We start from the raw sequence: 27,011 nt of genomic DNA on the forward strand, positions 1-27,011 counted from the left end.
GCCCGTGTTTTCCGGGAAGAAACGGAGCAAAAAAATGATTCACTGGGCTCTCAGTGCCAGGGATCCTGCAACAAATACCCGCTGTGTCTGTGAGTGGGATTTCTGACATCTTACGAATGCAGTGTCCTGCCAGGAACCCGAAGTTCTTGGGGAGAGGGAAAAACAGGGTTTTGTTCCCATCCTTGCGGGGCCCCAACCCCGAGGAGGACCAGGGCCTGCCGAGGGGAGGGTGAGGAGCACGGAGGGGAAGGGGGAAGCCAGGACAGCTGCGTAGCTGAAGCTCTGCCAGGTGGACTCGGGCCAGGATTTTCCGTGGTCGCTCCGGGGCCGGGCAGGGAGCGGCACGTGCGGCGGCCGGAGGCGCGAGGATCGCTGCCCGGATCGCTGCCCGGATCGCTGCCCTGCCGGCTCTCCCGGCGAGGGGACAGGGACGGCTGGCGCTCCGTGTGGCTTCCACCGAGCACAGCTTCCTTCCCCCCCCACCGCAGGATGTGGCTTCCACGAAGCACGACTCCCTTCCCCCCCCCCTCGCCCCCCCACGCAGGATGGGGAGAGTGATTGTGAGGAAATTCGTGTGCTGAGGTGAAACAACGAAACCAAAAGCTGTGCACGCCAGCAAGACACATCATTTGTTCCCCCCTCCTCATGGCAGCTGTTCCCAGGACAGCCGGGCTCCTATCTGCGAACTTTACCAGGATCCCAAATCGCCGAGGAATCCAGCCCCGGGAGATGTGCAGCACGGCCACTCGGGATGGAGCCACAGCACCCACCACCCCTTCCCTCCGGGAGCCTCTCCGGCCCCACTGTCCTGCACAGTCACATTCCAGCTCATCCCGCTCGCTCGTGCCCTTTGCACATCCTGCCTCCCCCAGTCCAGCTAATAATTCTCAACTCTGCTTTCTCCCAGCCTTCCCTGAGGGCCGCTGAGGGCGAGGGTGCTCTGGGTGACACCCTGGCACAGGTGAGGTTCTCCTCCCGTCCTCGGGGTGACCCTACGGGTGCAGCATCCGCGTTCATGGAGCCGGGTGTGTCCCTGAGCATTGTTTCTGCGATGAGAGACAATTTCCCTCCCCGCCCCCCAGGCACCTCCAGCTGCCGATGTTGTTTCTTAACAAGCCACGCTGCGGTTGGGGGGGGGACCCTGAACCTCTTCCCGCCGAAATAAAACCGAGCCGGGGCAAAAGTGAAAGAAATCTTTATTCGAACCAGGTTTTCTCCAAACAAGGTGCTTCTCCCGGGGATTGTTTCGGGTCAGCTGGGGCTCCAAACCCAGAGCAAAGCAGCAAGCAGGTCACGGCCATTTTGGGGGTGCTCGGCTGCCACCTGAGGAAGGGTGTCCGTCCCCAGGCACTTCCAGCATCAGCAAGGGCTCAACAACAGCTTTGAACAGTGAGAAAAGCGGGACAGGACCCAGGGGGCAGCCCCTGGCGCTGAGGGGTGAGTGGAGCTCCTGGCAGGCACTGGGGGAACTCGCTGCCAGTGGAGCAAGGAGGTGCTAAGTGGGCTATCCGCGGCCGTAATTGCCGTAGTTGTTGCTGTAGCTGTTTAGTTGGAGCGTCTCGCTGCAATGAACACCACGGCGAGGACGATGATGACGATGACGACGGCGATGATGTTGAGCACCAGGGCCGTGATGTTCAGGCACTTGGCCGTGGAGCCGTAGCTCAGGGCCCCGCTGCGGTCACCCAGCACTTTGCGGTCCCTGGCCTGTGGGGAGGCAGAGGGGAGAGTCAGTGGGGTGGAAAGGGGGTGGCCCCGGGGGGCTCAAGGCTGCAGGCAGGTGTGGGAGGTGCTGGAGGTTGCCACCCTGGGCTGAATCCCCCCAAACCACCAGGAGTACTCCAGGACGGTGTGGGGCCAGGGCTCCATGGAGAGGGGGCTCTGTGGGGTCCATGGGGGCTCTGTGGGGCCAAGAGTCCATGGACAGGGGGTTCTGTGGGGTCCATGGGGCACCCTCTGGTCTGGGGCTTGTGGGGTCCACTGGACACCCCTGAACTGAAGCTTTGTGAGGTCTGTGGCTCTCCATGGGGTCAGGCATTCTGTGGGCTCAATGGGGACTCTGTGGGGGTCCCCGCGGCTTCCCCCAACCCCCAGCCTTCCCTCCCCCCCCCTCCCCCCCGAGTGCCCCACCTTGACGGAGAAGAAGAACGCCAGGAACCCGAGGCAGCAGAAGTTGCCGTACAGGGTGGTGAAGAGGGACCAGACCAGGTGGTCTCGGGGGGGCGGCTGCTCCTCCTCCACCGTCACCGCCGTGGTCGTGGTCGTGGTCGTCCGGGGCAGCTCCTCCATGTTCACCCCCGTGGGCAGCACCTCGTAGGGCGGCAGCGACTGCTCCATCCCGAGGCTCTTCATGCGCACCGGCGGCAGCGGCACAGGGAAAACGCCGTGGTCGAGGAAGGAGGTGGCACGGGGAGGGGGGGCGGTCTCGCCGACGGCTGTTTCGTTTCCTTAAGACTTGAGGATGAGGCGGGAAAAGGCCGCCCCTCCGGACGTCCCGGTGAGGGCGGGAAAAACCCTGGACCCGTTTTCCTCGTCCCCTCCTTTATCCCTTTTTCTGTACCTGTTTCCTTGTGCCCTTCTTTATGCCTTTCTTTACCCCTTTCCCCTCTCCTTTCTTTGCCCCTTCGTTTGCCCCCCTCTTTCCTTGTCTTCATCTTTACCTGTTCTTTGTCCCCTTTTCACTTTACCCTGTTCTTTCCCTTTTCTTTCTTTGTCCTCTTCCTTTCCTGTCTCTTTCCTTGTCCCCTTTTTTGACCCCTTACCTTGTCCCCTTCCTTTCCTGTCCCTTTGCTTGTCCCCTTTTTTGACCTCTTTCCTTGTCCCCTTTCCTTCTGTCCAACCTTTACCCCATTCTTTTCCCTTCTTTTTTTTCCCCCTGCATTCTTAGTTGTCCTCCTCTTCCCTTGGCCCCTTCTTTACCCCCTTTTTTGCTCGCGTTTTCCTCCCCCCTCTTTCTTTACCCGTTCTTTCCCCTTCTTTCTGTACCCCCTTCTTTGCTCCTCCTCTTTCCTTAGCCCTGTTTTGTCCCCGTCCTTGTCCTCCCCCAGATGGCCACCTGGGGACAACTGTGAGCGTTTTGGGGTGCGTGAAGAACAGACCCTAAATAGTGTCCCCTCCACACGGCGCCGCCCCCCCACCCCCCCTCTGGCACCCCCAGCCGCACGCTGCCACAGTTTGGATTCTCGGGATGCAGCTCCACGGCCCCTGGAGTTCCCTCTTACTGAAATCCCCCTCCCCAGCTGTCGCACCAACAGCCTTTACGGTGTGAGAGTGTTTGAACTGTGTTAATGCGCCCCGAATCCGCCGGATACACCGTCCTGTAAGGAGGCAATAACATTTTTCTGGCAAGTCCGGGAATGTTCGTGCTTAAATAAACCAAACAAGGACAGCCCGGTCCTGGAAACAGGGATTTGGTTTCTGAGAAGCGCAGCCCAGGGCTGCCCTCTAGTTTTCCCAGCCGTGAGTGTATTTTTCCCCCGTAATAACTGATTACAGCGAGGAGGAGCCGCTGCCTCAGTCTGGGGAACGGGAGAGGAGGGGAAAAATTCCATTGTTTTCACCGCTGCGCCGCGGAGGGAAGAACCAGCCCGCACATCGGTGCAGTGAGTTGTGGCCGGTCTCAGCCCGGCCGAGCACAGGCGGCTGGGGGGGCACAGGGCTGTGACCTCCGGGGTCTCTGCATCCCGCGAAGGGGATCCCGGGGATCCCGGCACCCATGGAATCCCCGCATCCAGCGAGGGGGATCATGGGGGTCCCAGCAGCCAGTGTAGAGGATCCTGGGGATTCTGCTCCCCGCGGGATCCCTGCACCCAGCGGGGGGGCTCATCCGAGGTATCCCCGCACCCTATCCCGCGGGATCCCAGCACCCATCGAGGGGGCTCATCCGAGGTATTCCCGCACCCCGTCCCGCGGTATCCCCGCACCCAGCGGGGGGGCTCATCCAGGGTATCCCCGCACCCCATCCCGCGGGATCCCCGCACCCAGCGGAGGGGCTGATGCAGGGTATCCCCGCACCCATCGAGGGGGCTGATCCGGGGTATCCCCGCACCCCATCCCGTGGGATCCCGCACCCATCGAGGGGGCTGATCCGGGGTATCCCCGCACCCCATCCCGTGGGATCCCGCACCCATCGAGGGGGCTGATTCGGGGTATCCCCGCACCCCATCCCGTGGGATCCCGCACCCATCGAGGGGGCTGATTCGGGGTATCCCCGCACCCCATCCCGTGGGATCCCGCATCCAGCGGCAGATCCCGCACTGGCGAGCGGGAATCGCGCCCTCCCGTGGACAGGGCCGGGCACTGCAGCCTCCGCCGCTGCCGCCGGGGAACGCACCATCCCCGCTGCGGGGGAAGTAGGGCTCGGGGGGCGGCCCCGCCGAAGCCCCGCGTCGCCAATCGCGCCGACCCCTGCAGCCCCGCGGCACGGAGATCCCTTTCGCTTCCGCCTCGCCGCCGCGCAGGGCCGAGGGCAGAGCCGGGAGCGGGGCCGGGACACACGGTCCCGGGGTGCACGATCCCCGCCCCCCCCGCGCGCCCCGCATGGCCCGGCCCGCGGCGCCCCGGGGGGCTGCCGCCCGTTGGCGTGGAGACGCGCGGCGCCTCCGCAGGCCCCGCCCCCGCGGGGCGCCCATTGGCGGCGGGCCCGCGACGGGGCGCGGCGATTGGCCGGCGGCGCCGCCGCTCGGTTGCCGGGGGCGTGGCCTCGCGGCGCCCCGCTCCATTCATTCCCCCCGCGGGCGCGGCGATGCACGGCCGGGCCCGGGGCCGCCGAGCCCCGCACCGACCCCCGGCCCCGGCAGCCGCAGCCGCCCCGCGGCCCTCGCGGCCCGCCCGGAGCGCGCGCGCTGGGCGGGCGGGGGGCCCCATGGGCCGGGGTTAGCCCGGCGGCGGCGGCGGCGGGGGCGATGCGGGCGGCAGGATGCCGCGGCTCCCGGTGAAGAAGCTCCGCAAGCAGCTGAAGCTGCTGCTGCTGCTGGCGCTGCTCACCTCGGCCGCGTGGTTCACCTACCTGCACATCAGCCTGGTGCGCCAGGGCCGCGCCCTGCGCCTCCCCTTCGCCTACGGCAGAGGTAATAACGGGAGGGTCCCCGCGCCCCGGGGGGCTCTCGGAGCGGGGGCTCGGGGGGGCGGGGGGGCTCGAGGGTCCCCAAGGGGCGGTGGGTGCCCCCAGCCACACTGGGCTCTCAGGGCACTTTGGGCTTGAAGGTCCCCAAGGGGTGATGGGGGTCCCCCAGCACACTGAGCTCACAGAGCGCTTGGGGTTTGGGGGCCCTCCCCAAAGGCTGGTGGGATCCCCCGCCTCGCCGGGCTCCCAGAGCACCCCCTCAAGACTGGGACGCCCCGTTCCCAGCGCTGCCTTAATGTCCCGCATCACCCGGGTGGGTTTGGGGTGAGCGGGACCCCTCCGTGGCCTCCGAGCCCCGGCATTGCACCTTCGGGAGAAGGGGAGACCCAGGAGGGCCCCCAAACCGGCCGGGGGGGTTCATTGTCCCCCCTCGAGCGGCTCCGTCCTCATTTTTCCACCCGCTGCCTTGGCTGCGATGACAAAGAGGCCATTTATAGCCGCTCGTCGCTGCTGGAAGGGGTAATCCCTTCCTTCCAAACGTTCCCATCCCTTTCCAACCCTCCCCATCCCGTCCCAACACTTTTTCAGCCGGTGCTTCTCTACTGTAAAAAAAAAAAAAAAAAAAAAAAATTCCTTCCTCCTCCCGCCCTTGGCCAGAGCCGGGATGGATTCCGGGATGCTCCGCAGGGATGAGCCGGAGGGGCAGGTGCCCCACGGTTCGGCTTCGTGCCCAATTGCTCCCGGGTTTTCCCCTCGCAGACCCCCGGGGGCTGCTCGGGAAGCACAAAGCGGCAGGGAATATTTGCCCGGCGAAAACTTAAGCCGTAGCGTTCCTGGTGGGACTGACCTCGCCCGGCCCGTTTTGCCCTAAAAAAAATGGGAAGGAAACGGGGTTTAGCGGCTATTGAGGGAGGAAAAGGCTTTTCCCGAGTGGGTCGGAGCGGCCCCCGGGGGCTGGCGAAGCCTCTCGGCTGGAAACCCCAAAGTTTCCGACCGGAGCGGGAGGATGATCCTGCAAATTTTCGGGCCTTTGTGGTAAAATCGGGAAATCGGGATAATGCGAACGAGCGAGGCAGGAAATGAGGCGGCTGAACGTCGCCTCCGAGGGAGGGGGGGGGGGCACCGGGGGCTGCCGGGTCCCGGCTCCCCGCGGGGTCCTCCTTGGTGGGAAAGGGGCACAGTGTGCCCCGTGTGCCTGCGGCTGTCCCCGAGGGGTTGTCCCGTTATCCCAGACCTGTGTTCCCGCTGTTATCCCTGCGGCTGTGCCCGAGGGCTCGTCCCTGGGGGCTGCCCTGTGTTCCCGTTATCTCCGAGCTACTGCTCTGTGTTCCCAGTTATCCAGAGGGGCTGTCCCCAAGCTGCTCCCCCGTGTCCCTGTGGTTATCCCATGTCCCCAGTGTTTGGAAGGGCCGTGTCTGGCCTCTTGTCGGGATCAGCAGCCTCGGGTGGGAGGGTGGGAAATGGCGTGGGATCACCATCCCTGTGGATGGCTAGCTGGGAAAACCATGGATGGGGGTCCCTCCGGATGTCGGGGTGCAGCGGCACGAGGGTGAGCCGGGCTCTTCCTGCAGGGAGGATGCACAGCAGTGCCGTGTGCCGGGGTGTTTGCAGGTGCTGAGCCTGGCAGGTGCCTATCCTTGCTCTCCCCACCTCCTCCCTACGTGTCCTGCATCCCAGCCCGCCCCTAGGGATGCTCCAAGGGGAAGCTCCAAGGGGAAGCCACAGGGTTTGCTGTGGAAGCGAGGAGATGCCCGGCCTCAGCTCTGGCTCTGGGGGAGAGCAGGGTCTGTGGGAGGTGGGGAGGGAGATGGGAAGGTGCCCATAGGACGAGGATGGCACAGGGGGATCCTGGCTTGGGAAATGCCTGGTGCTCCAGCAGCGTTTGCCACAGGCCCGGTGATGGCTCTGGGCTGCCGTGTGCCATGGGGAACACGGGCACCTCCTCTAGCTGGGCTGTGGAGAGGTGGGTGATTCCCCAGGGAAAGCTGGGCCTCGCCAGGGCTGGACCCAGCTGCCTGGGACAGGACTCCAGGGAGACGCTGCTCCTTGCACTGGGATTTTCCAGTGGGTGCCTGAAACCAGGGTGAAGGTGTGGCAAAGCCAGAGCTCCGGTCCCACTGAGCCTCTTTGGACACGAGGTGATGGAAAAGGGGTCAAGTGGAGACTAGGGAAGGGTTTAGCCATGCACAGAGGGACCCTCATCCTGCTGCTGCCGAGGAGGGAGAGCCAGGGAGTGGTTTAGTTGGAAAACTGTCAAATGGAGTGGAAAAAAAAAAAAAAGGAGGAATAACAGATATAACTGAGGGGAAAAAAAACAGAGAAAGCTTGGTGTGAGGGTTTAAGGGTGAGTTTTGGGGGAGAGCATCACCCCAAGGGTCTGTGCACCAAAAGGAGTTTGGAGATGACTTTTGGATGTGGCCACTGTGAGCCAGGGCTTGTCTGTGCCGGGGGTGCTGCCTGGTTAATTACGAAGGAAAAAGGTTAATTACTCATTAAAGTGAGTGTCAGCAAGCAGCTGGACGCTCTGGAAGCTGCAGGTGCAGGGCACGAGGCTTTTAGGTGGCTCTGGGGGGCGTAAAGAGGGGAAGATCCAGCCAAGTGGGGTTGGGAGCACAACGAAGGCACAGGGGGGGATTATCCCGGGGGTCTCCGTGTCCCCTCAGCCCAGCCGGTGGTGACACGTGGAGCTGGAGCATCCAGGGGCTCAGCTGGGAGCTGTGCTGGTCCCTGCTAAAGCACCCCCCCTCCTTCCCTGATCTTCTCCAAGCAGATAATTACCCTCCTCTGCCTAATTGAACACACGGATTCCTCATCGGAGATAATGAGGCCATTACGGTGCTCTCCCGGCTGGAAACAGCTCGGAGCCAATGGGGTGGAAACGCTGGTGCACCAGGTGGAAAGGGGAGGAAAAAGGATTGGGGAAAAAAAAAAAAAGACAGAAGAAGAAGGGAAAAAATTATAACGAAACCCTAAAGTGGCTCTTAGTGTGGAGGTGTGGGGCTGGGATTCAGCAAGGGGCGGGGGGGTGTTGGCGGTGCTGGAGCTGGGTTTTGGGAGGATTTTGGGATTGAGGGAGCATAGGATGGGTGCTGGGGGTGCTGGAGCCAGTTTGTGGATGAAACGGGGCTGTCTGGGGAGGAAAACCCAGCCAGGCCTCTCTCTGCCTGCTGGACATGGCATGATCTGGGGCTGGGGAAGTGGGAACAGGGATACCCCTCTGCCATGGTCCAGAGGGCTCCCAAAACTCCTGCTCCCCCCAGATGGGATGGATGCTCTGTGCTCTGTCCTCAAGGGACCCGTTCTTGGGGTTGCCACACACAGGGAAAGCAAGAGGGAGAAGGTTTGGGGTGACACTCAGGTGTGTCCCCCCGAGCTGTGGGGGGAAAACGTGTCCCTTTGGGATCTGTCTTGGCAGATCCGTTGATTTTAATTGGAAGTTTGGAGCACCACAATCTGCCGTGGGGTTCATTCCTTTGGTCTGGGATGCTGGGAGCAGGTAGGGAAGGAAGAGGATGAGAAGTGCCCTTTGAAGAGGAAGGGCAGCGGGGTTTGTGAGGCAGCTGCTTTCCTTTCTCCTGGCATTGCCCCACTCTCCTGTCCCTGTTGGGAAAGGCTATTTTCCCTGGCTGGACCTGCCTTGGCACGGGCTCCCAGTGCCAGGTTAGAAGCCCCTGGGGCTGGTGGAGATAAACCAGGTGCTGGCTGGAACAGGCTGGAAAGCTGGAAGTGGGATGGCGACCCCACAGGCAATGCAGAGCTCGGAGACTGGAATGTTGTTGGGATGAAACGCACCCTAAAATTCCCAGCATTTCACAGGGACCTTCTCCAGAGGTGGCATCCCAGGAAGGAAAATCTTTGTGCTCAGTGCTGTGAGTGAGCATCATCCCTGTTGTTGGGAGGGGGCAGGGTCCTGTAGAAGTTGCTCCAGCTCACTTCAGGGCACTGGAGGGCACTGGATGCACAGTGAAGGAAATGGGGGAGATCTGGGGGTTTTCGATGCCCGGGAGGGATTTGGGACCCTGAGCCAAGCGTGGAAGTGTCGGGGCCACCTCTCCTGGCAGGTGTTTGTCAGCCTGAGGGGTCTTATGGCAGCTCCTTTGCCAGCCAGAGCAATTCCAAATGAATTTCCATCGCTCCAGCTGAGAGGGCTGTCATGGAGTGGGCAGCACCACTGGCAGCTCCAGGATTTCTTCCCGGTGGGCAGCACCGTGTTTTTGTGGCACTGGAAGGGGGGTTTGTGATATTGATTCCTTGCTGGCTAATTATAATCACTTAATATCTAGTTAGGAGGTTTTGTGTGGGGATGCTCCCGCTCCGAGGCTGTGCCTGAGCCGGGAAAATTTTGGGAATGAAACCTGTGGGTTCCCCAAAGGCGCTGCCGCTTCTGCCACCTCTGCTGCAGCTGTGTCTGGGTGTAAGTGTCACCTCGCTCCCTGTCACAGGGCTTGGAAAGGGGCCAGGAGAAACCCCGGCTCCGAAAGCCGATGGAAGAAAGGGGCTGTGTTTTCGGGGCTGGGGAGGAGGAGGAGGAGGTGGGAGGCAGGAGGTGGGGTGTGAAAGGCTCTCTGTGCTTCCCGGCGCAGCACAGGGGGTTTGGAGCTGGGTTATGGGGCTGCAGTAATGGGGAGTCGCTTCTGCCCTGGGAGGCATCTCCCGTGTGGGTCCCTCACGCCCGTGGCCTCATCCCAAGGATGAGCATCCTGGCCCTGGCTCCCTGTCTGGAGGCTGCTGTGACTCAGAGATGGTTCCTGCGATGGTCTGTGCCTCCTGCCCCCTCCTTGCTGCTCCCAAAGCATCGGCGTCGCTCCAGGGAAGGGCTTTTAGTGCTTCCATTCTCTCCCTGAGCATCTCCATCCTGCAGCCAGCGGGTCCCTGCTCGTCCTCAGACCTTCCCCCGTCCCTCGCCTGTCCTTTCTGGTCCCTGAGGGAGCCTGGCCGAGGGAATGGATGCAGCAGTGCTCCTGTGCATTCCTGTGGGATGCTGGGTACGGCTCATGGGCTGTGAGGATGCTGGGAGGAACTGGAACACTTCCAGTTCTTTGCCTTCTTCCTCTTCTTCTCCTCCCCCTGGCCCACTCCTCCTGCAGGGCTGTGGTTCAGACCAAAGGGACTCTGTTTTTTTGGGAGCTCGTTGGCACAAGGTGCTGCCCTTCCCCACCCCTTATCCCAATGGCACTGCTTCCCTGGTTCCCAGTTCCCCACAGCCTGACCAGCAGTTGGGTGTTTGGCTCAGGCTGCCCTTCACTTTCCTCTTTGATGCTTAAATTGCCAGGGAATGAAGGTTGGCATGGAAGCCTGGAAGCTTTTCCAGGGGCTTTGCTGGTGCTTTCGCTCCTCCCGGGATGTGGGAGCCCCTCGGAAGGGATGGGGGCTGAGCAGGGGGCTTGTGGCTTTGGGTCCTGGGAGCTCCAAGGATGAGCCTGCCCAGCCTGGATTACCTCGTGGCTTTTCCTCCCTTTGCTCTAGTTTATATCCAACAATCTTCCCTCAGTTCTCTCCTCCAGTGCCTTGCAGCTGGGCCCAGTCCCAGCACGGTGCCAGGAGGAGAATGAGGTGAGGTGTTCACATCCAGGCATCCCTGTGGATGCAGCCAGGGATGGTGCTGGCAAATCCCACGGGAGGCAGGCTTGTCTCCTCCAAGGCTGGGAGAGACTCCCTGTGTGGGTACCACAGAGCCAGGGCTGCATCCCACCCCCGGGCAGGTCCCTTGGGAGCATTGAACTCCTCGTGGCTGTGATTAATCCACGGAGCAGCATGGGGGGAATGATGTGTGTGAAGCAGCAGCGTCTGCAGCCTCGGCACAGCCAGGGAGCGGCTTTAATTCCACTGCCTGTGGCGGTAGGAGCATCCTAGGAGTGATGGGGAGTCTGGGAGTGGAGGAGATGAGTGCTGGCTCCAGTCCTGCCTGCTCCCCATCACCCTCCTCGCAGAGGGAGGGAGGATGCAGGGATGGAGCCGGGCGAGGGGAGGGAGCGGCCGGGGGAGCTGCCAGGAGCCGGTCGGGGCTGCCAGCGGCTGAAGAATGGCCGAGAGCAGAAGAAGGGGCTTTAGAGCTTAATTTCCTGTCCCTGCCGTGGGGATGGGATTTGTGCTGCCATCTCCAAGGAGACGCCGGCTGTGCAGCCACTGGAATACTAATGGCGTGGGAGGCGTGTGGTGGGGGGCTCCGGGCATTCCGAGCCCCTCCTCGGCTGTGGCAGCTGCTGAGGCTGTTCCAGGCTGAGAGGTGGGAGGCCCCACGACTTGCTGATGGGGGGAAGGAGGGTGTGGAGGGATGGGGACGTCGCACCAGACCCTTGGGAGGGGGTCGGTGACCCCTTTTCTGCGATGCCCATGGCCAGGGTCACTGCTCGGTGCATCTGGGGCTCCCCCTCATTGCCGTATGGGGGTGGCTGGTTTTTTGGGGGGGGCTCACAGGTGCTCGTGGCGGTGGCTTTGGGACAGCCACCTCTCCGAGCATTGCCTGGAGCTTCCCTCTCTTGCGGGTTGAACCGTGGGGCCGACTGGTTGAACCGCCGACTCCCTCCGTCCCACCGGGTTTTGGGGCGGCAGACAAAGAGGACGTGCACTCCCCCCCCAAATAACTAATGTCTTTTCCAAGTCTGCACCATTCTTTTGGGGGGAGGGGGCTGGTTTAAAATTCCCTGCCCAAGGAAAAGGGGAGGGAGCTGCGGAGGGCAGTCGGAGGTTGGGGATAATCAGCACAGCGCACGGTGACAAAGCCGCCGGGGCCGGGAGCGAGGGCTCGGCGTTAACGCGGTGCTGGGGGGGGGGGGGAAGGTGGTTTGGGGGGATCATGTCTGGGGGCTCGGGGCCGGTGTGCTCTGGGCAGAGCTGTGGGATGCTGCGGGAGAGCTGGGGGCTGGAGGGGCAGGGAGCTGGGATGCATCCCTGAGGATGGACGGGGAGTGAGACCCTCGGGAGCTTATCCCGGCATCTCTTAACGTAAAGGACCGGGAGCTGCGGAGGGGTGTGTGTGTAATTAAACCTGCTGCTGAGCTGCTGCAAAGCTGCTTAGTGCAAATGTAATGAGGAGAATCGCAGCCAGAGCCCCCCAGTGTCACCCCCCTTTCCGTGTCCCGGTCCCCTGGGAGCAGCGGGCGGTGCCAGCGCCTGCCCTTCCCAGTGCCAGGGAGAGGGGTGTCCCCGAGAGAGGAGCGGTGCTGGGGCGGGGGGCCGTGCTCTGACCCCTCCTCTGCTCCCACCCAGATGGCGAGAGGCCGGGGGAGGTGACGGATCCTGGCAGGAGGCCGGCGGCAGCCCCGGCGCGGCGCAGGAAAGCCGAGGATTCCAGCGAGAGCCGCGAGGAGGATCCGATGGTAACTAGGAGCGGAGCGCGGGGTGGGAATGGGAATGTGGAGGTCACCGGTCCGAGAGCAGAGTGCTCCAAGCCTTGTCCAGCCGAGGGGATCCGAGGACTGGGAGGGTACAGCCTCTAGTTCTGCCCATCAGCCCTCACAGTGGATAAAACCTCCCAGTATCCCACGGAACTGGGTGGGATATCCCACCATCCCACACCCTGCTCCACGTGCCTCTGCCCTGTCACTGGGCTCCCCCTGAGAAGGGTCTGGCTTCCTCTGCTCTGCAATTCCAGCTTTGCTGGGCGAAACCACCTTCTCCTGTGTCCTCTGCTCCATCCTGCCAACCTCTGTCCTGGACTGGGGAGCCCCAGACTGGGCCCAGTACACCCCAAGTGGACCTTCCAAGCAGAGGCTGGAGGGGGGATCTCTCCTTGCCCAGGAGGCACTTGGAATTGTAGCCACGAAGACACCCTGATGTCCATTCATCCCCCAAGGTGTCACCAAGCCCCTGCCTGACCAGTTGTCACCTAAAGGCCTCAGGGCAGGGCAGCCAGGTGGGAAGGTGGGAGGGGAAAGCCATGGGATGTCCCCTGCCCCATCCCAATGCTGCTGAGCTGCTGCTCCTCAGAAATGGGGGACAGAGGGACAAAGGGGGAGCCCGAGGTGCCTGGAGGAGGCCCAGGCTGATGCTGGGTGAGGATGGAGGGCACAGCAGGAATCACATCTCAGCTTTTCCTGGGAGGAGGGCGAATCCTTCCAGTGAGTGTGGCACAAAAACCTCCCTCGGAACGTTTTCCAAGGGCACCGCTGCCTCCTCCGAGACATTAATGAGTTTATTTAGGCACTTGGCTAATTATTTCCCTGGCTGTAGAAGAGGAGGATGCTCTGGGTGGGGCTGAGTAAGAAGAGGATGCTCTGGGTGGGGCTGAGGAAGAGGAGGATGCTCTGGAGGGGCTCCAGAAGTGCCTGGCTCTTCCTTGCCACCTGTCACCCTCTCAGCAAGCTGGGGGTAGGTGAATGCTCACTTAATCCCTCTAAATTACAAGACACAAGCAATGGGATTAACCTAATCCCCTTTAAAGGAAGAGAGGGAGTGGAGAGACATCCTGCTTCCACTGCTCAGGACACAGAGATCACCTCTGCTCTTTTGGAGATGGAGCCCAAAATGTTCCATTTCCAGCAGCCCCTCAGACCAGCCAAACATTTTAGATGGACAGAAAACTCGCTGTTTTGTAGAAGTTTCGGCAGAGGAAGGGAAACAAGCAGAGCTGGAGCATTTTGAAACTGCTGCCTGGGACACCTTGCCAATATTTTTGTGCCTCCTCCTGCTTTCCTTTGCTGTGAGCTGTGAAATGTTCCACCTTGGTTTGGCCATGCTCAACATCCAAAGTGAGATGTTTAGATCATAAAATCCCGGAGTGGTTTGGGTTGGAAGGGACTTTAGAGCCCATCCAGTTCCACCCCCCTGCTATGGGCAGGGACACCTTCCACTAAACCAGGTTGCTCCATCCATCCTGGCCTTGGACACTTCCAGGAATGGGGCAGCCACAAATTCTCTGGGCAGCCCGTGCCAGGGCCTCACCACAGATGGTATGGAGACATCCTGCAGCACGGCCAGGCTGGCCCTGACCCCCCATCTCACCTCTCCCCCTGCTTCCTTGGCAGAACGATGGGCAGGATGTGGATGGCTGGTTTTCCAGAGGCCAACATTCCGACCGAGCCACCACCCACCCCAAACTCAACCTGACCAAGCAAGCTTTGCCCTGGAACGAGCAGGTAGGTGGACAGGGAGCAGCCAAGGAGGTGCTGGAGGAGGGGGAGGGACCCCCTGCTCACCTCCCTCTCTTTTCCCACAGTACAAGGGGAAGGCAAACTTGCACGTCTTCGAGGACTGGTGTGGTGGGGCCGTGAAGCACCTGAGGAAGAACCTCCATTTCCCGCTCTTTCCCCACGTGAGTCCCGGGCCAGGCCATGATGGGTCGGAGGGAGGGGCCCACCCATCCCTCCCTGGCTGCTGCTGGGTCTCCACTGGTCCTCGAGACCTTTGCTTGCGAGGTTCGGTGATTCCAAGCAGAGAAGGGATGGAAGGTGGTGATGGGACCTCCACGTCCCCTCTGTGCCAGGAGGCGGGAGGGACCCCAGGCTGGCACAGAGGAGGTGGGCTGGGTGGTGTGGGAGCAAGGCATGGAGTGTCCATGGCTCCCTGCCTGCCTCCTCCGCAGACCCGCACCACGGTGAAGAAGCTGGCGGTGTCACCCAAGTGGAAGAACTACGGGCTGAGGATTTTTGGCTACATCCACCCCTTCAAGGATGGTGAGTGGTGGAGCTTGGCCTTTCCTCCCGTGCAGTGATGTGGAAAAGCTGCCTCCTTCCTCCTTCTTGAGCCACGCGAGGACGGAAAGGCTTTTGGAGACAGTCCTCAAACCGTGGCTCCCAGGGTTTTTTGGGAACAAAGACCCTTTTCCCTGGTTGTGTTGAAGGGAGGTGATGAAGCCCTGCTCCCATCCAGGACAGAGCCATCATGTGGGATTGGGTGTGGCTCCGTCCCTTCTGTCCATCCATCCATCCATCCATCCATCCCAGTTTCCCCATCTCCCCACGAGGCACTGGGACTGAGCCCATGCCACCAGAGTCCCTGTGTCCCTCCGTGCCAACCCTCTCCTTGGCTCTCCGCAGGGGATTTCCAGTTTTCTGTGGCATCGGATGACAACTCGGAGTTCTGGCTCAGCTCCGACGACAGTCCCTCCAATTCCCGGCTGGCTGCATTCGTGGGCAAGGTCTGTGCTGTCGGTGTCACCTCCCTGCCTTTCCCTGCTCCAGGGGAAAGGGAATGCCGGGCTGTTTCAGCCTGGCCCCTTCCCTGCCCCTGGCCAGGCCTGGTTTGGCTTCCAAAGGACCATCTGCCCCTTGGTCCTATCCTGGCTGGAGCTGCCAAAGACCAGCTTATGTCCCAGAATAAGAGATTTAACGTTTGCTCCTGCATTTTCCTGGTGTCAGCTCCTACAGTGGGAAGCTGGTGGGCTTTGGGGTGGTGTCCTGGTGCTCTCACACTGCTCCTTCCTTCCCAGCTTGGCACCGAGTGGACGGCGCCGGGAGAGTTCACCAAATTCAGCTCCCAGGTCTCCAAGCCCCTGCGGTGAGTGTGTCCTTGATCCCGCTGCCCATCCCATGGGGATGGAATGGGGCAGATGGGATTGCTGGCTCTGAGCACTGGCTCCTCCCTGGGAAGAGCCCTTGGCCATGGTCCCTTCCCAAAAGGCACGTGGAGGCCGGGCTGGACCCCAAATCCATGGTTTGAAGGTGCTGGGGGCTGCAGGTGACATGGAGGAGACCACCTGATGTCCCCCCTGATCTCCCGAAGCTCCTCAGCAGTGGGATGGGGGAGCAGGGACCTGCCTCAGCTCTCCAGGAAGGTTCACTCACCTGTGGGCAGGACAGGAGGGTGTCCCAGGATGTCCCCTCTGGCAGGGCTCCCTGAGGGGACGTGACCTCTGTGTCCCCTCCCCTGCAGCCTCATGTCCTCCCGGCGCTACTACTTTGAGCTGCTCCACAAGCAGGACGACCGGGGCTCGGACCACGTGGAAGTTGGGGTGAGTAAATTCCAGGACTGATCCTGTCAAGAGCCAGTGCCAGGGCTTTTCCTGGTGTGCATTAAAGTGCTTTATGCTGGAGCAAAGCCACGATTTTCCCCCTCCTGTGGCTGCCAGAGGCAGTGTTGCTGACTGTTTCCCTGCCTATTCCAGTCCGTGCTGGAACACATGAGCTGCTGTTCTCCTTTCCTCCTGGTGGGAGTTGAGGACCCTGCTGTCCCTCCCCTGTGCTCCCATCATGGATGCCAAGGGAGCAGCCCCTTTGCTGCAGGCTCCAGCAGTGAAGGGACTCCCAGTGTCGTGTGGCCATTCCCATCCCTGATCCCTCCTCCTTGGCCTCTGCCGAAGGGCTGGCAGAGGGGGGAGGTCCCTGTGGGCTGAGCCCATTCCCGTGGGCAAGGAGATCAGGAGCAGGCAGGTCCCACCTTGCTGGCTGCATCCCGGGGTCAGCGGTGGGGGAGGTGGCCGAGATGATCGAGCACGTCCCTGTTTTTTTTTTTTCCCCTTAGGAGTACCATGAGTTTCAAATCTGAGCTTGCCTGCCTTGGCAGCGCAGCCCTGGCAAAGCCTGGAGCGTGTGTCAGAGGTTGGGGCTGGTGGGAGGGGAAGATGTTGGCTCGTTAGCAAAGGTTTCTTTTCTCCCAAGAGCTCATTAATCACTGGAGTCAAACCGGTGCCAGCAAAGCATGGGGAGGCCGACAACACCCCTTCCTCGCTGGCTGCCTCCCTCCTCCCCATCTCCTCCATCCCGATAAGATCTGCATTTCTTGGGGGGGAAAACAAATAATGGGGAAAACAAATAGATGGGGGGGGGGAGATGTTTTTGAGATGGGATGTTTTTGCTGGAGGGAGGGAGGGAGCGAAGCCTTTCAGCCCAGCCGTGCAGATAAACCTCTCAGCTGTGCACAAAGAGACAACAAACAACATCCACAACAAAAGCAGGACCCTGATGTATCTCTCCCCGGGGGTATTTAAGGGCTTGTCCCGACAAAGGCTCCAGACTGGCTTTTAAAATGCTGGAGTTAAATCAGGGCAGTCGGCTCTGAAGACCCTCTTCAATCAAGCCTTTATGAAGCACTGGAGTGAGGAGAGGTGTCCTCCCATGGGTGGCCGTGTAGCAATCCCAGAGGGAAGCGACGTGAGCCTGTATCCCGCCCCCGGGAGCCTTCCCCCCACACAGGGATTCCTGCTAATCCCAAACCCCTTTGGGTAACGGCAGGCAGTGGGGCAGGATCAGTCCTCTCCCTTGTTCCTCCTCTGCAGGGAAGTGTCTGAAGGCTGTGGACAGGGAGGACCCACCCTGACATGCCAGGGATGGGCAGCTGCAACCCGACCCCCCCCACACCCTCCTGCTCATTCCCTGTCTCCTTTTATTTTTCCCCAGTGGCGAGTTTTCCTCCCCAGCTTGAAGTTTGAGGTGATCGACTCCTCCTACATCTCTCTGTACACAGGTAAGGGCCAGGTGCCTCCTGCAGCCACAGCCAGCAAGCTTTCCAGGGGCTGGATGTGCTGGAAGCTGGGAGAGATGGCACCAGAGCCTGGAGCCTGGGAAATTGGATCCTGGAGGGAGATCTCAGCTTCTGAACCACCTCCCCCACCCCAAGCTTTTGCAGAGTGTAAGGAGGGATGCAAGGGCTGTGGTGGGTAGGGTTGATGCTGGAAACAAGCTGAGACTCCTAAAAATGGGATGTGGAGGCAACACACCATGGAAGCACAGCCCTGCCAGTGCTCCAGCTTCATCCCAGCTGCCAAGATCCCACTGGCTCCCGGGCCTGGCCCTGAGTTATGAGGAGCTGTCACGTAATTGGGGATGGATGGTGCAAGGTTTAATTAAATCTATAGATCTTCTGCTTCCTGCCCTTGCCCTGGCAGCAGGAAAGGGCTTGATGGATGGGTCCTGCCCCAGTGCTCCGAGTGGTCATCATTCCTGCTCTGGAAGGTGTCAATAAGGAGGAGAGGGCAGGCAGGATCCATGGGGAAAAGAGGGATGAGGGGTGCTGGTGGTGCTGATGCAAGTGCCTGTGAGATGGATGACGTGCAGATAAATCCCCCTCTCCAACCGCTGTCCGTCAGCACTGGCTCTTTCTGCTCCTCTTTCCTGCTTCCCAGTTCCTGTGGATCCAGCAGCACCCTGGGGTGAAGCCAGGTCACTCATGGGGAGCCCATCCCTGTGGTGTGGGGGCTGCCAGCAGCAGGCACAGTTCCTTCCCTCCTTCCTTCCTTTGTTCTTTCCTTCGTGCTTTTCCAGGGGCTCCAGCCCAGCTATAGGGACACATTTGGGAAGCCTTTCCCTGCCCCAGGCAGGAGAAATTGGGGCTCAGGGAGGGGGCTCCTGCTTCCCCATGGCTCTGCAGCAGGCAGGGCTTCCTGGGAAGGGAGCAGCCGTGGGAGGCAGCTTGGAGCACGGCCAAGGTGACCGGGGCAGGGTGAGCTCCTGTGGGAGCCTGGGGGCTGGTTGATGGCTGAGGGTGACATGGCACCCTCATCCCTGGAGAGGAGGCAAAGCAGCTCGAGTTGCAGTTACCTGCACCTCTGCAGGGAAGGACATCCGTGGTTGAATCCCTGTGTCCTTGGGGGTTAAAGCCTGGAGTGTTCCCTTGTTTTCGGGGCTGGGTGGCCTGGCTGGGATCAGGCTGTGCCCTTGTCCTCGTTAGCTGATGCAATAATCATTAGGCTGATTAGTCACAGGGTCTGCAAGATGCCTGGGAGGGCAGCATCGGCTTCCCCCAGAGCAGGAGGAATCCACAGTGCTCCGAGCCCTCTTGGTGGGAGCGCTGGGGAGATTGGGAAGGGCCACCGTGGAGGACGCTCCCGGTGTGCCCCTGGAGCTCAGCCCCTGCCCTCTCCCGCAGATGAGTCGTCCCTGAAGATGAACCACGTGGAGCACATCCCGCAGACCTTGGCCAGCCACAGCGGGAGCCACCTCTGGGAGGCCCAGCAGGACGAGCACGGGGCCGACATGCTCAAGTCTGACCCCAGGGACACCTTCTTCCTCAGTAAGTGCCTGGGAAGGGATCCTTGCTGATTCCCTGGGGGCGGAGGGGCTCGGGGGAGGAAAAAGGCAGGACCTGGGTACTGTGAGCGCTTGGATCATTGCTCTGCCCATCTCTTGGGTGGAGGTGTCTGCTGGGCTCCGTGGGGGGCTCGTTGGAGCAGCTTGGGAATGAGCTGCACCCACTTCTCCGCAGCCCCTGCCATCGAGGCCTCCCGTGTGGAGAACGTGCTGGTGCCCTGTGCCTACAGCCCCACCTACGTGGTGAAGGATTTCCCCATCGCCCGCTACCAGGGCCTGCAGTTCGTGAGTGTCTCCCTGCGGCGGGGACGGGGTCACACTCCCACACACTCCCACGGGGACACGCCAGAGCCCGGGGCAGGGGTGTTTCCAGCCGCTTAAAATCCAGGAGAAAGTGTTCCTCGCTGGAGGGCCGGGCTGAGCTTCCCCAGCCTGGCCTGAGAGGGTTGGAGTTAAAGCCCTGTGGGGTGTTTGAGGTGTTGGGGGGCCACGGTGGTGGCCTTGGGTCCCCGACTCGGGGTGACACAGCACGGTTGCCTCCCCAGGTCTACCTCTCGTTCGTGTACCCCAACGACTACACACGCCTCACTCACATGGAGACAGAGAACAAGTGCTTCTACAGGGAATCCCCTCTCTACCTGGAAAAGTAGGTGCTCTGGACCGGAATTTCGGGGTGGTACACGGAGGGGGCTGGTGTCAACAGCACTGAGATGATGCGTCCTCAGCTGTGTGTCCCCAAGCCCTGTCCCCCATGGAAGGGCTGCCCCAGGCTGGCTCTTTCCCCATCTCCCAGGCACGTAGCAGCTTGAGCGCTGGCAGTGCTCCCGGATTTGGGAACCCCAGCTCCCTTGGCAGCCGGCGCGCTCCTCCCTTCCCGCCGGGCCCTCACCTTCCCTCTCCGTCTCCAGGTTTGGGTTCTATAAGTACATGAAGATGGATGAGGAGGAGGATCCGCGGCACCGAGCGTTTCTCTTCCTCAGCCCCGACAGTGAGTCACCCCCCACCCACCCACCCCCGGCAGTGGGATTGCCGGGCACGGGGCCGAGCTCCCAGCAGCCAGTCCGCTCGGAGCTGCGGCTCATCGGGATCATCCAGCAGTGCTGGGGGCTCCAGGAGGGCAGGGCCGTGTGGAGCAGCATCCCTCTGAGCATCCCTCTGAGCATCCTGCCTGGCTTGGCCACAGAGCACTGTGGGATGTGGGAAGCGGGACACTTGGTTGGGATTTGCTCTCCCTGCTCCCCCAAAGCTGTGTACCCACATCTCCTGGGTTGGCCTGGGCAGTGGGCAGCAGGGACCGGACCCAGTGTGGAGTCTGGGGGTGATCGTGGAGCCTGGGGGTGCTCGTGGAGAAGCCAGAGGCTGTTCAGAGCCTGCCTTGGTTAGTTGGCAGCTTGGCAAAGCCCTGGCAGGTCGGGTTTGCTCCCAGATGAAGTAGGATTGGTGCCAAGGTGCAGCTGAGGTTTGGGGAGGGTAACAGGCATCCCCTGGTAGCCCCAGTGGGTATCCCCTGATGCCCCCAGCTCTGCTCCCTCACCTCAGCCACTCATAGGTTCCTCTCCTGCTGGGAACAAGCTCTGCCCCCTTGTCTTGGCCGCAGGGTGTTTATCTCTGCCTTCGCTCCCCAGATTTCCTCGAGGATGATGAGGAGGAAGGAGTGGACAGCCCTGAGCCCACAGACCCCCCTCCTGAGGCCAAGGAGCAGAGCTTTGGGCCGGCACCCGGAGCCAAAGGGAAGGATCCCCTGCCGGTCACCGGGGATTACGGAGACGACCTGGACTACTACAGCTTCCGACGGAAGCGGGGCTGGGCACGGGCCGAAGTGGGCACCCCTGGGCAGCTGGGGACGTGGAGCACCTCCAGCCCACCGGTGTCCCTCCAGGATCCCCGTGGCCAGGAGGATGCCACGCCGGAACAAGGCCCGGGACGGGCACTCCGTTGGCTGCCCCAGGAGCCCGGCGGGGACGAGGAGGATGAGCTGGGGCTGCCGGCGTCTCCAAAGCACGGCGGGGCCCTGAGCCTCCAGCCCCACCTCTCCGTGCCTATCTTTGGTGGCAAAGCCAAAACGCCGGGTCCCAGCAGGCCGGCGGCTCCCAGCGAGGACAAGAAGCCCCGGAAAGCCCAGGAGAAGGTCTATGTGACCCGGCTGCAGCCCGGGAAGCGCAAAGCCCCCGCCCAGGAGCCAGCCTTCCCTGGCATCTTCCTGCACCCAAAGCCTCTGAAGAGAGTCCACCTCCGCTCCAGGACCCCTCAGAAGCATCCCATTCCCCTCGGCAAGCTCCGAGCCGTCCCCGGCCGCCGGAGCCCCTGGCTCCTGAGCAACATCTCCAAGGAGAGGAGGAAAGGTAGCAGGAGGTGGGATCGGCCACCCAAGCAGCGGGCACTGCCCGGCCTCCTCGCCCTGGGGACTGAGGGGCTCTTCAGCAGGGAGACCCACGAAGACACAACCCCTGCCCCGGGCAGGACAGCGGCCACCGCCGATTACAACTCCTCCGAGGCCGCGCGCTCCGAGGGGACGCGGGTGACGTCCTTCCTGAAGATGTCGGAAACAACGGCGTCGCAGCAGGAGGAGGGAAAGGGCCAGGAGGAGGAGGAAGAGGTGTCTGACTACTCCTACGAGGCGGGGGAGCTGCAGCAGGGCTGGCTGGAGGACTCCATCAACTGGCAGCGGACGTTCAGCGTCAGCTCCGTGGACTTCGAGCTGCTGCGCTCCGACTGGAACGACCTGCGCTGCAACGTGTCGGGCAACCTGCAGCTGAGCGAGAGCGAGGTGGTGGACGTGGTGGCCCAGTACATGGAGAGGCTCAACGAGAAGAACGGAGGGTAGGGAGGGAGCAGGGTGCCAGCGGGAGTTTGGGGGGCCGAGCCTGCGCCCCGCCAGGCTGGGCGGTGGGTCCTGGATCAGGGGAAGCGGAGCTCAGGGTGACGGGGATTTCGAGGTTTCTCCTTTCCCTGTAGCATCTACACCCTCCTGAGGATCATCAACGTGGAGAAGCGCCGGGATACAGCCCGGGGCAACCGGTACCTGCTGGAGCTGGAGCTGTCGGAGCGGGGCCAGCGCACGGTGCGGCTCTCCGAGTACGTCTACGTCCTCCTGCACCAGGGCAAGCAGGACGACAGCGCCGAGGCCAACCCCGACGGGCTGGCCCTGGGGGCCACTGAGCCCCAGCCCAGTGCCTGGAGCATCCTCTATGGAAAACCCGTCCTGTGCCGGCCCCTGCGGCTCAGCTGGAGGCAGGACGTCACGGTGCACTTCGTGGTGCCGGGTAGGTGGCAGCAGGACGAGGTTTGCCCGGGGAAGGGGGTGCTCTGGGAGCCCCCCCCCGCCGTGAGCCTGAGGGCCGTGTCTCTGGCAGTGAAGAACCAAGCCCGGTGGGTCCAGCAGTTCATCTCGGACATGGCCGGCCTCTACGGGGCTACGAGGGACACCAACTTCAACGTCATCCTGGTGGACTTCGACAGCGAGGACATGGATGTGGAGAAGGCCCTGCAGGACGCCCGGCTGCCCCGGTAACCCCCCGCACGGGTCCTGGCCCGCAGCCTCGGGGGGTCTGCGGGGCTCCCCACGGTGGGACAGGTGCTCACACAACCTGCTGCTCCCTCCCCACCCGCACAGCTCCTTCCCTCCTCCTCGTTTTTGGGCATTCAAGCTAGTTTTCCACACGGAGTTGGGGATTCAGGAGACTGTGACTCTGCAGGGGGACCCTTGGTGTGAGCTGTAGCACCTGGCCCTTACTGAGAAGGCCCCCTGCCCACGCTGATGGTCCCTGTCCCCCTCCTGGCTGTGTCCCTGTCTGTCTCCAGTGCTACCTGCCCTGTCCTCTCTCCCCAGGTTCCAGTACCTGCGGCGCACTGGGAATTTCGAGCGCTCAGCTGGGCTCCAGGCCGGTGTGGACATGGTGGAGGTGAGTGGGACAGGGACAGCTCTGGCAGTGGCTTCTCTCCTGGGGCTGTTGTGCCTTGATTCCCCCCACCTGCGTCTGCCCCTCCCATAGGATGAGCACAGCATTGTGTTCCTCTGTGACCTGCACATCCATTTCCCACCCAACATCCTGGACAGCATCCGGAAGCACTGCGTGGAAGGGAAGCTGGCCTATGCACCCATCGTCATGAGGCTGAGCTGTGGCAGCTCCCCCCGGGAGCCCAATGGTGTGTTGCTCCTCACCCAGGACCCCTTTCCAGCCGGGAAACATCCCCTGCCCGCCCAAGGGCGCTGCGGTGCAGGGTTTGGATACAGCCGGGCTCGGATGTGGGGGAGAACGGGATTGCTTTGCTCGGGCAAGGTGGGATTCAAGCCCAAGGGTGCTCGAGGTGTGCTGGCTGTGATGCCCCTCAAAACTGGGCTGTCACCCAGAGCACCCCTTCGGGAGGTGGCAGTGAAGGGGATGGACTCGCAGTGGGAAGAGGGCTTGGGATGGGGAATCCCCATGGCTCCCAGGTGCTGGGGAGAGCCCAGAGGGGATGGTGTGGGCATTTGGGGGTCCCCTCCACCTCTCACCTCGTTGCTCCCCCCACCTCCAGGCTACTGGGAGGTGAATGGTTTTGGCCTCTTTGGCATCTACAAGTCGGACTTTGACCGCGTGGGAGGGATGAACACGGAGGAGTTCCGGGACCGCTGGGGCGGGGAGGACTGGGAGCTCCTGGACAGGTGAGCGTGGGGGTCCTGCAACCCCTGAGCCCCCAGGGAGCAGGGTCAGCCATCCGTGGGCCACATCCCTCTGTCCATCCATCCCTGAGCTGCATCCCTCTGTCCATCCATCCCTGAGCCCTGTCCCTCTGTCCATCCATCTCCTGAGCCCCATCCCTCCATCCATCCATCCCTGAGCCCTGTCCCTCTGTCCATCCGTCCCTGAGCCGCATCCCTCTGTCCATCCATCCCCTGCGCCCTGTCCCTCTGTCCATCCATCTCCTGAGCCCCATCCCTCCATCCATCCATGCCCTGAGCCCTGTCCATCCATCTCTGAGCCCCATCCCTCCGTCCGTCCCTCCCTGAGCCCTGTCCCTCTGTCTATCCATCCCCTGAGCTGCATTCCTCTGTCCATCCATCCCAAGCTGCATTCCTCTGTCCATCCATCCCCTGAGCCCCATCCCTCTGTCCCTCCATCCCTGAGCCCCGTCCCTCTGTCCGTCCATCCCTGAGCCCCGTCCCTCTGTCCGTCCATCCCTGAGCCCCGTCCCTCTGTCCGTCCATCCCTGAGCCCCGTCCCTCTGTCCGTCCATCCCTGAGCCCCGTCCCTCTGTCCGTCCATCCCTGAGCCCCGTCCCTCCGTCCATCCATCCCTGAGCCACATCCCTCTGTCCCTCCATCCCTGAGCCCTGTCCCTCTGTCCATCCGTCCCTGAGCCCCGTCCCTCCGTCCATCCGTCCCTGAGCCCCGTCCCTCTGTCCATCCATCCCTGAGCCCTGTCCCTCTGTCCATCCGTCCCTGAGCCCCGTCCCTCTGTCCATCCATGCCCTGAGTCCCCTCCATCCATCCCTGAGCCCCATCCCTCCGTCCGTCCCTCCCTGAGCCCTGTCCCTCTGTCTATCCATGCCCTGAGCCGCATCCCTCCGTCCGTCCATCCCTGAGCCCCGTCCCTCTGTCCGTCCATCCCTGAGCCACATCCCTCTGTCCGTCCATCCCTGAGCCCCGTCCCTCTGTCCTTCCATCCCTGAGCCCCTTCCCTCCGTCCGTCCATCCCTGAGCCACATCCCTCTGTCCGTCCATCCCTGAGCCACATCCCTCTGTCCGTCCATCCCTGAGCCCCGTCCATCCCTGAGCCACATCCCTCTGTCCACCCATCCCTGAGCCGCGTCCCTCCGTCCGTCCATCCCTGAGCCATGTCCCTCCGTCCATCCATCCCCTGAGCTCCGTCCCTGAGCCCCGTCCCTCTGTCCGTCCCTCCCTGAGCCCCGTCCCTCCATCCACAGGGTGCTCCAGAGTGGGCTGGAGGTGGAGCGCTTGCGCCTCAGGAACTTTTACCACTACTACCACTCCAAGCGTGGCATGTGGAACGCCCGCAGCAAGAAGCCCTCCAAGGAATAGCCCCCGAGCCTGGCCCGTAGCCAAAAAACCCCGGTGCCCCCCTGTCCCCGACTGCCACACCCCAGTGCCGGCACGGAGGGCACCCCAGCACCCACTGCAGTTATCCTGGGGAAGGGGGAGCGGGGAGGGCCGAGGTGGGTGGTGTTTGTTTTCTTAAGGGTCTAATTTCTTAGTCAGCAACGAATTTATTAACTCCTTTGTGCTGGGATGGCAGGTCCCAGGGGGGCTGGGCCAGGTCCCAAGGGGCTGTGCTGGGTCCTGGGAGGCTGTGCCAGGCTGGGGATGATGGAAGTGGAATAGGGGCACCCAAGATCCCCACTGGAGCTCACTTTGCAGCCCCTTTCCTGTTGTTGTCCCTCCCAAAATACCAAGTACCTCGTCCCTATGTCAGGCTGGGGAGCTGAGCTTTGGGGGAGCTGCCGGTACCCACAGGTATGAGGGGGCCCCTGAACCCACTGGGGCTGCCCTAATGCTCCTGCTCCCCTTCCAGGACCTGTGGAACCCCTGTGGAGGGAAGGAGGGTCTGGCTGAGCCCTGCATTTGGGGACACGATGTGGGTGGGGGGCAGAGCCCCAGGGGAGGCTGGGCTGGGGTGGGGATAGGGCAGAGCCTGCAGCAGGTACGGGCAGATGACGTTTCCAAGCTAATTTCTGTGAAATTATAAGGTAGGAAGCTGTTTTCAGGAAGTTTTGTCTGTTTGGGTTTGTTTTTTTTTTTATTCTTAAAAAAATAAAATCAATGTCTTGGCTGGGATTTCCCTCTGCTCCATCATCCCCACACCTGGGCAGGGTCGCTGGTTGGCCTCTGTCCCTTGGTCCCTAAGGGTCCCCTCCCCGTGGTGAGAGCAGGCAGCAGTGTTCTGTGCTGGGAGGAGGAGGAGAAGGAGGAGGAGGCACCCTGTTTAATGCCCACATGCCCGGGCTTGCTGAGCCTCCGCCCCACACCTGGGCTCCACCCGGGCAGCCTCCGGCACCCCACAGGCTCCATGGGGGGCTGCCCTGGGCAGGGCAGCCAGGGGGGAGCCACGAGTGGCTCTGTGTGCTCCTGCCTGCTCTGGCACTCTTGTCCGTGCCCGCCGGTGCCCCAGCTCTGCGCTGGTGCTTCCCCGTGGCCGTGCCCGGCTGTGGTGGCACCTCGGGGGTTCTGTTGTGTCCCAGCTACCACGGGCTCCAAGTCACCCTGTCCCCTCAGATCCCCTGGGAGAGCTGAAACAGCCTCGGAGTTTCCCCCCGAGTGTTTCATTCCCCCACATCCCCCGGGCTCGCTTGGAGCATCCCCAGAGTCTGGGGTGAGGGTGGACATGGGGGGCTCAGCCACCCACGTGCCATCAGCAAACAGCTGCGGTCTGTGGGCTTTTTATCCCAGATTCAGTCCCTTTGGCCCCAGGATCTGCCAGGAGGGGACTGTCCCGGCAGGCAGCGGTTGTTTCTCCCCTCTCCTTGCCCTGCTCCCTGCTTTTTCCAGCACTTTGGAAGTGCTTTGTTGTGGGCGAGGGCTGTGCCTGCTGCGCCGGGAGCTGGTCTGTGGCTGGGCGAGAGCGGGTGGCCCCATGGCCCCCCAGTTGCATCCCAAAACCTCTGCCTGGCCTTAGGCACAGCTTTTCCAGCAGCTTCCCAACTGGGAGAGCTCCAAAAGCCACCAGCATCGGAGCGGGCACTAGGCCCAGCCAAACCCAGAGCTGCCGCTGGTGCTGGGAGGGACTGGTGGCACCAGTGCCATCCCCACTGATGCTGGGGACGGTTTGGGGCCAGCTGATGGTGTCTGCTTGGGGCAGGGCCAGCAGCACAGCGCCGGAGGGTTTGTTTCTCAGGTGGTGGCTGAGCTGTGGCTATGGGATGACACAGGGATCATGGGGATTGCAGGAGCCACAGGGAGCCTCTCCTGGGCTGGGTCTTGAAGCCGCAGGTGACAGCGGGGTGCAGGCAGGTCCCCACTCCTGGAGGATCAGTCCTGGCTCTCCCTGCCCTGCGGGGACACTGCAAAAACATTGGGGTTTGTCCAGGGTGCAGAGGCAAATGCC

At 62.2% G+C, this 27,011-nt stretch overlaps 2 protein-coding genes and 1 long non-coding RNA gene across 3 annotated transcripts; 2 read left to right on the plus strand and 1 right to left on the minus strand.

Moving 5' to 3' along the window:
- Positions 1-1,179: 1,179 nt before the first annotated feature.
- On the minus strand, positions 1,180-2,352 carry LOC135416649 (interferon-induced transmembrane protein 1-like). The gene is made up of 2 exons (XM_064659933.1): positions 2,131-2,352; positions 1,180-1,707 (listed from the first exon to the last, which is right to left on the minus strand). The coding sequence occupies exons 1-2, from the start codon at positions 2,350-2,352 to the stop codon at positions 1,546-1,548; spliced, it is 384 nt and encodes a 127-aa protein (XP_064516003.1). The 3' UTR covers positions 1,180-1,545.
- A 56-nt stretch (positions 2,353-2,408) lies between these two features.
- Positions 2,409-3,403, plus strand: LOC135416667 (uncharacterized). Its single transcript, XR_010431664.1, has 2 exons — positions 2,409-2,497; positions 3,048-3,403. It is a non-coding gene; the product is annotated as an uncharacterized LOC135416667 (long non-coding RNA).
- A 1,333-nt stretch (positions 3,404-4,736) lies between these two features.
- Positions 4,737-25,744, plus strand: B4GALNT4 (beta-1,4-N-acetyl-galactosaminyltransferase 4). The gene is made up of 20 exons (XM_064659791.1): positions 4,737-5,069; positions 12,275-12,384; positions 14,032-14,142; positions 14,223-14,318; positions 14,589-14,679; positions 15,043-15,143; positions 15,435-15,502; positions 15,878-15,956; positions 17,341-17,407; positions 18,809-18,952; positions 19,145-19,254; positions 19,515-19,615; positions 19,878-19,957; positions 20,595-21,789; positions 21,925-22,232; positions 22,323-22,476; positions 22,799-22,871; positions 22,962-23,115; positions 23,488-23,614; positions 24,877-25,744. Exons 1-20 carry the CDS (start codon positions 4,919-4,921, stop codon positions 24,989-24,991), a joined length of 3,435 nt encoding a protein of 1,144 aa, XP_064515861.1. The 5' UTR covers positions 4,737-4,918; the 3' UTR covers positions 24,992-25,744.
- The last annotated feature ends 1,267 nt before the right edge of the window (positions 25,745-27,011 follow it).

The sequence above is a fragment of the Pseudopipra pipra genome, chromosome 6 (genome assembly GCF_036250125.1).
Source record: "Pseudopipra pipra isolate bDixPip1 chromosome 6, bDixPip1.hap1, whole genome shotgun sequence".
NCBI lineage: Eukaryota > Metazoa > Chordata > Aves > Passeriformes > Pipridae > Pseudopipra > Pseudopipra pipra.

Bases quoted from the DNA above. Each gene is read 5' to 3' on its own strand.
- LOC135416649 (XM_064659933.1), bottom strand. From the start codon at position 2,352: ATGAAGAGCCTCGGGATGGAGCAGTCGCTGCCGCCCTACGAGGTGCTG. The intron at 1,708-2,130 runs GTGGGGCACTCG...GCCTCCCCACAG, and splicing joins CGTTCTTCTTCTCCGTCAAG to GCCAGGGACCGCAAAGTGCT.
- B4GALNT4 (XM_064659791.1), top strand. From the start codon at position 4,919: ATGCCGCGGCTCCCGGTGAAGAAGCTCCGCAAGCAGCTGAAGCTGCTG. The intron at 17,408-18,808 runs GTAAGGGCCAGG...CCTCTCCCGCAG, and splicing joins CTACATCTCTCTGTACACAG to ATGAGTCGTCCCTGAAGATG. The intron at 19,255-19,514 runs GTGAGTGTCTCC...TTGCCTCCCCAG, and splicing joins GCTACCAGGGCCTGCAGTTC to GTCTACCTCTCGTTCGTGTA.